Source organism: Haliotis rubra, unplaced genomic scaffold, assembly GCF_003918875.1.
Source record: "Haliotis rubra isolate DU_JTF1 unplaced genomic scaffold, ASM391887v1 Scf411, whole genome shotgun sequence".
NCBI classification, from domain to species: domain Eukaryota; kingdom Metazoa; phylum Mollusca; class Gastropoda; order Lepetellida; family Haliotidae; genus Haliotis; species Haliotis rubra.
In genome coordinates this window covers 60,797-72,455 of record NW_025767093.1, presented here as the reverse complement: position 1 = coordinate 72,455, position 11,659 = coordinate 60,797, and the positions used below count along the sequence as shown (strand labels likewise).

Genomic DNA, 11,659 nt, shown 5'->3' with positions numbered 1-11,659 from the left:
ATGAGAATAAAACTTTTGTAATCTAACCTGTTGTTGTTACATTTACTACTGATCATAATAACACTCTTCGTGTATCTCACCCTATGTGGTCACAAGTATCAGTGTATGAAATAAGGCAAACACCCAGCCAGACATCAGGATTGGTAACTTCAAAATGTTACCAGCCCAAAATGGATTCAACCAAACCAGACACCAAGATATGATGAATTTGCTCAGATGTATGGAAAGTTTTTACTAGCACAATTGGCTGGCTAGCTTTAAATCTAGACCTCCATCGAAAATCTCGGCGGTCGGACGGGCCTTATTTCATACACTGCAAGTATCCTTTTCTTCTTCCTTCCTTTTCTCACCCTTACAAGGTAATTATTTAAATAACCTCTGCGGGGGGATATAGGGGTAGGTTCTGTTGACTGTAAGCACCTGTCCCTTACGTCTTCATCCTCCCAGTAGCACCTGTAGGTTAGTGAGCTTCCTCTGGACAGGAGAGCTGTGTGACAAAATGCAGCAAAGAGAACAGTGCGACAAAACGCACCCGAACACATATAGCTATGGACATGAAAACTTTGATTTTCACTTGCAAAATGGACGCTACATGTGATTTCGTGTATGTTTAAAGTTAAGTTGTGTGTTGTACCTCAATTTTGCAACATGTAATAATGTAATACATTTGGAACTCCCTCCCATGTGCCCTTAAAAGCTCTGCCACAATTGACATTTTTAAGTCCAGACTTAAAACCCACCTTTTCTCAGTATATTATGTATAACTTCATCTGTAAATACTCCAGTGTAAATATTCTGTAGCGCTTTGAGCATGCCTTAGGGTTAGTGAGTGAGTTGAGTTTTACGCCACACTCAGCAATATTCAAGCTATATGGCGGCAGTCTGTAAATAATCGAGTCTGGACCAGACAATCCAGTGATCAACAGCATGAGCATCGATCTGCGCAATTGGGAACCGATGACATGTGTCAACCAAGTCAGCGATCCTGACCACCCGATCCCGTTAGTCGCCTTTTACGACAAGCATAGTCGCCTTTTCTAGCAAGCATGGGTTGCTGAAGGGCTATTCTACCCCGGACCTTCACGGGTCTGCATGCCTTAGGGTGTGGAAGGGGCGCATTATAAATATGCATTGATTATAATACAGGAATTTAGAATAGAAATGTTGCATAAAAGCAACTTAGTTGTTCACTTATAAAAGTGGATCTAAAAACACAAAGGTGTGTAAAAGCATTAAGATAGTAAATTGTGTAATTTAATAGCTTTAATAAAAGTGGAATTTGTCTTAGTTAGAATTGAGTTTTGATATTTGCAGTTATCTTCACTCCATTTAATGGTAGCAGAGCGTGGTTGGGCCTGTAACCCAGCGTAGTTGTTGAATGCGAAGTAGTTTCAGTGTTAGCATCTGTAATAAGAATAGGATACAGGTAAGTTTGAATATTATTGTGAACTTTAGTTGAATTTAGTCTGTGAGCAAGTTGTTACTCAAGTTATGGCTGAATCAGTGTCAAACATGCCACAAAAAGGAAGTGATAAAATGGAACCTCCAAATGAAGGTCAAGTATTAGACCAACATATCCGTAACCTTAAACAGGAAAAAGCCAACACTAAATGTGCCTTCACCAAAGGAAAAAATAAATTGAACACTTTAGTTGAACAAGATATGTCAAACGAAGTGCAATTAGGGAAGGCATTGATCAAGTTAGTTCACTACAGGTGAAAGTCATGGATATTATGGTAAAGCTTACACAAGCTTACACAGGTGCTCATGATACTGGTAATGTGAATAAGGTGGATGTTGAAATATCACAACTTGAAGCTGAAACTTCTAAAGTGATAGACATTGCACAGAAGTATTTAGATAGTGGTTCAAGGACCTGTTCACTCTCTAGCCATAGATTGTCCAGGTTGTTTAAAAGTGATAACAAACCTAAACCCAGTAAAGATCAAACTGTAGTTGTAGAAAAAAGACATGACTTCAACAGAAATATGAAGGCAACAAGTGGTATGAGCAGAGATAACCGTGATGAACAGAAATATAATCATAAGGAAGGTTATTCTGTGAAACAGTCCCATGTATGTGGAAATATAGGAAGCATCACAGGTTTGCGCGACACTGAGGATCAGTATGAGTTTCCTTATCGCCATGAAGGTAGGTTTGAAAACAGAGGAAAGCAAAACACTGCTGTTGGTAATGACATGTGGAAACAACTAAAATTTCAATACCAGTGTTTTCTTGGGATGTCAAGACATATGAAAGTTGGAAGGCCGCTTTCATGACATGTATAGATCAGTCTCCTGCAACTTCAGTATATAAGCTTCTCCAGTTGCGACAGTATCTTATCAGGTGAAGCACTGAAGGTAGTAGAAAGTTTAGGCCATAGTGCTGTTGCATATGATGTTGCACTAGACAGGTTAAAGAGAAAATGTGGTAAACGGCGTCAGATAGCGATTCATATAGAAGAGTTGAGCAACTTCAAACCTATTCGTGAAGGTGTTGCCAGAGATGTTGAACGGTTTGCAGACATCGTAGATGTTGCTGATGTCAATCTGAAAGGAAATGATAGACTTGAAGAGTTAGGAAATGCTTTGTTCTACACTAGTCTACTTAAAAAGGTGATGGAATCAATGGTTGCACGTTATCAGAGATGGGTTTATGAAAATGACAGATAAGAGTTTGTGGAAGCTTTGAGAACGTGGGTTATCCAGGAAGCAGAATTCCTCACCATTGCTTCAGAATCAATCCATGGTGTTGTTGAAAAAGGTAAGTCAGAAACGAAAGTTTACCAATCAGATCAAAAGAAAAGGTTGTCATGTACCTTTGTTAGCTCAAAAATAGAATCAGGTAACACATTCCAGAGTAAAGACAGAAGCTGCAGTCTTTGTAAAGAACATCATAAAATATGGAGATGTAGTGTGTTTAGAGCCATGGAGATTTCTGATAGATGGGATGCTGCAAAGAAAGCAAATCTTTGCTTCCGCTGTCTTGGTAGAAACCATAGTAGTAAAACATGTAAACGGATATCACAATGTGGAATTGGTGGATGTAAGAACAACCACAATAGATTGCTTCACAGTGACAAAGGTGGCACATGTGATAGGAATGACAAAATGTCAAACAGGTCTAGGATAGAAAGTGAATGACCTAAGACTGGAAGTGATACTGAAGAAATTCGAAAGAATCAAAGTGAAAGGTCTCACGCCACTTTACCTAATGTAGTACAGAAGGCAGTAATGGCACTTCGAACTGTACCAGTGATACTTTCAAATGGCAACAAACATGTCACTGTTAATGCCTTGTTAGATGACGCTAGTACAAGGTCTTACATAAATGCAGATGTAGCAGCAGAATTGGGTCTGCAAGGACAGTTACAGAGAATATCTGTTAATGTATTGAACGGAAACTTTTGAAACTAGGCCTGTAGACGTTAGACTTCAAAGTATGGATGGTTCTGTAGATAGAAATCTTACAGCATTGACAACAACAAAGGTCACAGGGAACATGAAAGTCATTGACTGGGAAAAGTATAAGAACAAATGGCGTCATTTGCAGCACATTGAATTCCCAAACAAAGGGAAAAGTCCATCTGTTGATTTGTTGATAGGTATTGACCACTTAGATTTGTATTGCTCTTATGGAGAGGTTCAAGGAAACCCGGGAGAGCCAGTTGCAAGAAGGACTCCTTTAGGATGGACATGTATCGGTAATATTGAGACAGGGAAGAATCCTCATACTGGATTTGCAGATGCATACTTCACAAATGAGGTAGAAGTTGAACTGAATACCTTGATGCATAGGTTTTTTGGATGTAGAGAACTACAAGTCAGAGCTCATGTTAACACCTGACGACAGGAATGCTATAGCCAAAGTGCAAGAGACACTGTTGTATGAGCATGGACGTTATCAAGTTGGCATTCCATGGTAAGATAATGTTCAAAATTTGCCTCACAATTATGACATGGCTCTTCGAAGGTTGATAAACATAGAAAAGAAACTGTAAAGATCAAAATACAGCCATGGCATATGATGACATTATACAACAATATTTGCAGAAAGGGTACATCCGCAAAGTTCCTTCTGATGAGACAACTGATTGTGGGAAGTGGTACTTACCTCATTTTCCAATCATACGCCCTGATAGACTGACTACTAAAGTCAGATTAGTCTTTGATGCGTCAGCAAAGTATGTAGGCATATCTTTGAATGATGCAATCCATCCTGGTCCAAAATTACAGCATGATTATTGGATGTCTTGCTTCGCTTTAGAAAGCATACAGTTTCACTTGTTTGTGATATTGAGGCCATGTACTTGCAAATCAAAATACCAGAAAGTGATACCATAGGTTCCCATGGCGATCTTTAAAAATGAACGAGCCACCTGACATATACGAATTTCGTTGTGTAGTATTTGGGGTCACGTCGTCTCCTTTCTTAGCTCAATACGTCACGCAAGAACATGCAAAGAAATATGCTGCAGACTTACCACTAGCAGCAGAGACGGTAACAAAATCAACCTACATGGATGATAGTATGGACTCTGTAGAAACTGAAGACAAAGGGGTAGAACTCAACAGACAGTTGTCAGAGTTATGGTCCAAGGCCGGAATGCATGCTCGGAAGTGGTTATCGAATTCGTGTAAGGTTCTCGAGAGAATACCACCAGAAGACAGCATGTGAAGTTGATCTGAGCAAAGGTTACTTACCTTCAATGAAAACACTAGGACTATTGTGGATTGCTGAAACGGATGTGTTCATGTTCAAATCTGAACTTCCTGCAACTGACGTAAAAATCACAAAAAGAACCTTCTTGAGCAATATAGCAAAACTCTTTGATCCATTAGGGTTTGTTGCTCCATTAACCTTCACAGCTAAAATACTGCTACAGGAGATGTGGACATCTGGTGTTGACTGGGATGATGAAATAACTGGAGATCTGAAAAACAAACTTTCAAAATGGCTAGACGAAGTAAAGAAAATGCATGCTTTAAAAGTACCGAGGTGTTTGTGCTCAGAAAACACATACCTTATTTCATATCATGTGTTTGTAGATGCGTCTTAAGATGCTTATGGTGCTGTTGTGTATGCAGTTCATCCATTTCTTACAGGCAAATCAAGTCGCTTAGTGGTAGCTAAGAGTCGTGTAGCACCACTGAAAGCAACAGGTATTCCTTGATTAGAATTGATGGCCGCCACAGTTGGTCTGAGGTTAGACTTGACAGTGACAAAAGCACTGAACTTTGAAATTCAACAGGTTAGATTTTGTTCAGACAGTTTAAATGTACTGTGCTGGATAAATAGCAATAGCAGATCTTTCAAAGCATTTGTAGCCAACAGGGTTGAAGAAATACAGTCGGTTACCAATCCATCTCAGTGGGGGCATGTTCCCACTGAAATGAACCCTGCTGACATGTTGTCATGAGGGTTCCTGCATTACAACTGCTTAACAGGAAGTTATGGTGGTCAGGTCCTGAATTCCTCCCAAAAGAAGAAACAGAATGGCTAGAACAAAAAATGACATAGCAGAAGGACAAAGGAAAAGGTGACAATGAAAAGTTAGCAAAAATATTTGCTTTACTTGCTGTGAGTAATGAACAATCATGGAGACTTGAACCAAGCAGATACTCAAGCTGGCAAAGACTCAGGAGAGTTAATGCATGGGTCTATAGATTTCTGGACAATTGTTCATCACAAAAGCATGAGAGAACAACAGGTGAACTCTCTCCAGAAGAAATTGAAGATGCGGAAATTAGAATACTTACCCAGCTTCAGAAGGATGAATTCAGTGATGAGTACACCAACTTTTCAAAAGGCGAACAACAATTATCAACCAAATCAAAACTCCTTAGCCTTCAGCCAGTTCTTGATGATCAGGGTCTCATGAGAGTAAATGGTCCGTTAAGGCAAGCTGAATGTCTTTCCTTTGGATCAAGATTCCCAATTATCCTGCCTCGAGATAATTGGGTAACCAAGCTAATTGTAAAGCACTACCACGAAGCTGGAAATCATGTTATGGGAACAAACCAAACACTATCAGCACTATTGTCCAAATTCTTGATCCTGTCTGGAAGAGAAGAAATCAGAAAGTGGGAACGTGAATGTGCTACATGCAAACTGAGCTTACCAATTGATGGCACTATTATCTGCCTTTAGAGTGCAGCCTTCACTTCGAGCATTTACTGATGTAGGTGTGGATTTTGCTGTACCATTCCTGACCACTCAAGGACGGGCATAGAAGAGACAAAGCGTTACTTATGTCTCTTCACGTGTCTCAAGACGAGAGCTGTCCACCTTGAAATTGCCTTTGGCCTAGATACAGACTCGCTTCTAAATGCTTTCTATCGCATGGTAAGCAGAAGAGGTCTTCCTCAAGTCATGGTTTCTGACAATGGTACGAACTTTGTTGGAGCAGTAAAAGAACTGAAAGAGCTTGTTCAACAAATGGATCAAGACGTCGTTGTGAGATCTCTTGCAAATAGAGGAGTAAAATGGTTCTTTAATCCTCAACACACTCCTCATTTTGGAGGAATATTTGAAACAATGATTAAAGCAGCAGAGCGTGCTATCTACGCCATCCTCAGCAAGAGGGACGTTGGCAGGAGCAGAAGCACATAAATTCAAGACTTCTCATATACCAGTCAGCTTACCCTCAAGATGAGACACCACTGATGCCAAACCAATTCATTCATGGACAAGCTGGAGGTATATTTGCCCCTGAATGTGTGGATTCAACAGACTTCAACCCGAGAAGACGCTGGCAGAGGATTCAAGAACTTGTGCGGTATTTTTGGAAAAGATGGATGCGGGAATGGTTGCCAAGCCTCAACACGCGCAGGAAATGGAATAAACAAGGTCGAAGCTCTTACAAAAAGCCCAAAGTTATTATTTGGAGCATCTTTTCTGCATCTTATTCATTCATTCATTTATCTTATTCATTTGACTGAAATTAATGCAGATATGCAGGAACTTCGTCAGCTATTATTGGAAATGCCTACGAAAGATGATATAAAACAACTAATGAAGTCGGTGGTCGACGAATATCTCGACTCATTAAGAGAACAGTTGAAAGACGAAGTTACAGAAACTGTGATCTCCAAAATGGGCATGGCGCATAGACGAGGTTAAAACTGATATGATGGTCTTAAAGAAAGAAAACGAAAAGCTCCGAAAAGACATAGAAAAAAACCAAGCGCAAATGGATGAAATGGAATTGAAATTTGCTGAACTAGCTTCTCGTGCAAACGAAGCTTTTAGACAGAGTAATCAAAACGAGCAATTCTCCAGAAAGAACAATATCAAAGTGTTCAATTTACCCGAATCTGAAGGTAAAGATGTGAGAAAATATTCACGGAATTGATGAAAAGTAAAGCAAACTCTGATGTAAACCAGGATGACATATTAGCTATTCATAGAATTGACCATGCCAACATCCAGTTACAAAATCGATGTTAATAAAATTCACATCTTCAGAGGCAAAATCTCGAGTTATTCGTTTGAGGAAACAGATTCGTGAGAAGTTGGAGTCGAAGTTGGCCGATGATGTTACTAAAACTAATGTTGTCCTCATAAACAGACTCAAGAGTCACGCTGGGATTGAAAGTACCTGGTATTTCAACGGGCGGGTTTACGCAACAACAACCACAACGGGCAAACGGTTCAAGTTTAACCCCTGCGACGACATTGATAAGGTTACAGGTAAACGTCAGTGAAGTGTGTCAGGTGTGTCACATGTACAGGTAAACGTCAGTGAAGTGTGCCAGGTATGTCGCATGTACAGGTAAACGTCAGTAAAATGTGTCAGGTGTGTCACATGTACAGGTAAACGTCAGTGAAGTATGCCAGGTATGACGCATGTACAGGTAAACGTCAGTGAAGTGTGTCAGGTGTGTCACATGTACAGGTAAACGTCAGTAAAATGTGTCAGGTATGTCGCATGTACAGGTAAACGTCAGTAAAATGTGCCAGGTATGTCGCATGTACAGGTAAACGTCAGTAAAATGTGTCAGGTGTGTCACATGTACAGGTAAACGTCAGTGAAGTATGCCAGGTATGACGCATGTACAGGTAAACGTCAGTGAAGTGTGTCAGGTGTGTCACATGTACAGGTAAACGTCAGTGAAGCATGCCAGGTGTGTCACATGTACAGGTAAACGTCAGTGAAGTGTGTCAGGGGTGTTGCATGTACAGGTAAACGTCAGTGAAGTGTGTCAGGTGTGTCACATGTACAGGTAAATGTGAGGAACTTGTGTCAGGTGTATTGACGACACACAGGTGTGACTCATGTACAGGTAACATTACCTGGGGTGACAGGTACGTTGGGTGTGTCACACGTTCTGGCACACCCAGCCCTCGCCTCCGCCAGATCCCCCTCACAGAAGCCTTCCTTCTTCAGTTCCTCACAGTCGGGGAAGTTGTCGAACTTGCTCTCTACACACACATCACATTCAATGTCAGTTTAATGCCTGACCCTCTTGTAACTGTAGAACTTGCCAACTTGTGTACAGACACATGATATACAAGGGACATGATACAGTACGACGTGGAATCTGACAGAATTATCGAATATCAGTTGTTATTTTTATAACCAGTTTTACATGCATCATATAGTTGATGGTTCTAGAGTTCAGACATGATGGTCATTCTGACAAAAAGGTTTGTTTTCTTGTTTCCCTGATCACAAAACGCAGGACATCCTGGTCTAGAATATGTCTTTACAAAGTCAATGCATTTCTCATATTCTATTCTGTGTGGGCGGGATGCTCGAGGCTAAGGGTCTTCACAATGCTGAACTATAGCATCTCTTGCAGGGAAATATTTACTGGTTAAAGCTGTTATGTGTACTATGCACTTATTCAGTGTAGTTCTGTACCGCACAATGTGATTGATATAATATCAAGTCAGTACCAGACCGCCAAACTTTTCTAGCGGCAGAGCCTCGTTTTAAGATTTCCACGATTTCCAGGTTTCTGCTTGTCAGAGCTCGCTGTACGACAGAGCATGCTGCACAACATGTTTGCAAGGATTAGAAGAAGCTTAGTGTTGCAATATACAAGTGCTTAGATATATCAAATAATACTGATTAATATTTATGTATCCAGTTAAATGGATTAGTCTCAACATTCTGGACTGGTTATTGTACGTTGCGCAATAGGACGGAGTCAACAGGAAACGAGACTGTTGTGTAATCACATTCGTCACCACTCGCCTCTGTCCGCAACCTCGCTATTCGGCTTGTCCCGGAATAACACGAGTTTGTCACGATTGGTGTAATCAATGTTTTGTCTTGTCTATTCATTATTCCGTATCGTATATGATCATGTTCAGAATGATGAATTACAAACACGTTTCTAGTTTCGAACTCATCTCATCATAATATATAAATATTATATGTGCATTACAGAAATTAAACGAAATTCCTATAAATGAGGAACCGTGCTTAATTTTTTTCTAAATACCTAAAGATATAAAGTAAAATACTTTGTTGTTCATTGTTAAAGTCCCACGACGTTATATTTCAGCGTCTGGACCACGTAATCCGGTGATTACAACATTCCACGCTATTGGAAGGTGACAAGATCGTCATTCCAAACACTATTAGAAGGGAGATGTTGGACAAGATACACACTGGGCATCAGGGCATTGTGAAATGCAAGGATAGAGCTCGGACAATATTGTTCTGGCCACGGATGAATATAGACATCGAACGTGTGATTGACAACTGCAGTACTTGTCATCAAAATAGAATGTCACAGTGTAAAGAGCCAATGATTCCTACTGAAGTTCCCAAACTGCCCTGGCAGATCGTGGCTACAGATCTGTTCCAGTTAGATGGTAGAGACTACCTAATAGTGGTGGACTTTTACAGTCGCTTCAATGAGATTGCCCTGCTGGTAAACACGAAATCATCAACAGTGATAACTCATCTGAAATCCATCTTTGCTCGGCATGGCATACCTTCCAGGATCATTTCAGATAATGGACCACAATACTCGTCAACAGACTTTAGAAGTTTTGCTGATTCATGGAACATTGAACATGTGACTTCGTCACCACTGTATCCCCGGGCTAATGGTCTGGCAGAGAAATCAGTGCAAACAGTGAAACGACTTCTAACAAAAGCAAAGCAGAGCGGGTCTGATCCCTACCTGTCGCTGCTTGCCTATCGGAACACTCCCATAGGAGACACAGGGTGCTCTCCATCGCAACTACTCATGGGTAGAAGACTGCGAGATAACCTGCCGTGTAAAACCATCTTGCTGATACCCGAGACACAAGAAGGTAACAAAGTCTACACAGCTTTGTCAGATTCCAAGGACAATCAGAAATTCTATTATGATCGATCTGCACACAGCAGAGCTGACTTTCAGAGCGACGATACCAACAGGATGAGACAGGGAAGACATTGGATTCCGGCAACAGTCACAGGACGAGCTGAAACTCCGAGATCGTACTATGTGAAGACAGCAGAAGGTGCAGAGTATAGGCGAAACAAGAGAGACATTATACCTGACGAACAGAATTCACGACGGGAGGCTCCTAGCCCTCCTGCTAGCACCTCTACTAGTCCAGCTGCTTCTGCAAAGATAGAGATATCATATCACAACATCGACTCCAATCGCAACTCCTAACACATCGCGGCAACCAACTGGTGTCACATCGAAGGGTCGTCTGATCTTCAAACCATCACGGTATGATTTATGCTGATGTGGAAAGACTTTTAATTGTTAATCTCTTAACATGCTTTTCTTTACAAGAAAGTTTAAATGATTGATTCAGTGCTGACTATACAGTTAGTGCTAACAAGGGACTGTTAATTTCTTTTCGTAACAACAGAGGGGATGTCACATATTTCGTTTAATTGTGAATCAATATTTTGTACCAGATTGGAACACGGTGGTTCGTTTCAGTTCTCCGATTCGACTGGGGGTATATAAAGTTGCTCGCCATGTGCTTAATGGCCTGATCACTTGTGTGTCCTGTTTTATAAGAATGTGAACATATAACACGAAGGAGAGGAAAACAACTAGAATAACACAATTAGAATTAAAACTAGCGTGGAAAGTTAAAAGGAATAGCACTAGTTGGACAATACAATATAAAATAGGCTATAGATCGCCAGCAACTGTAGGTAGATCACCATACTAGGGACCATGGGGACTGACAGTTCTTTTGCTACCTGCATGGACCCTAGCTGGATTTAGACCGTGCCTTCAGCAGCTGGCGATTGTAGGATAATTTAGCCGATATTTAAAAGAACAAAGATACTACATTGAAAAACTTGGTACGTGAAAAGTTTACTTTGAACGTTTTTGGGACTTACGTACCCTCTCAGGAGGGCAATAATTTTACGCTACTTCAACCCCCTTTGAGGATACAGCCACTAACAATTTGATAATCTGATCTACCAATTATAAAACCTTATCTATTTACAAAACACTTATCAAAATTCATTTAACAAGTTAAGTCTATCTCTTTTAAAAAATCAATAATTTAATGATAATTAACTTTATTAAAAAGGTCCTTTGCTGTTTTAATATTGAAATATTTATTTCTTATGATAGAGTGAGTGAGTTAATATTTAACGTCACATCGGCAATATCTCACCCAAATCGTGACGAGAACAATCCATACAATAAAAGGAGAAAACATTTGGAAGATAAAA

At 40.3% G+C, this 11,659-nt stretch overlaps 1 protein-coding gene across 1 annotated transcript; it reads left to right on the top strand.

Annotated features, from left to right (window-relative positions):
• The first annotated feature begins 9,740 nt into the window (after positions 1–9,740).
• LOC124288087 (uncharacterized protein K02A2.6-like) lies at positions 9,741–10,625 on the top strand. Its single transcript, XM_046724653.1, has one exon. The coding sequence runs from the start codon at positions 9,741–9,743 to the stop codon at positions 10,623–10,625; it is 885 nt and encodes a 294-aa protein (XP_046580609.1).
• Positions 10,626–11,659: the final 1,034 nt, after the last annotated feature.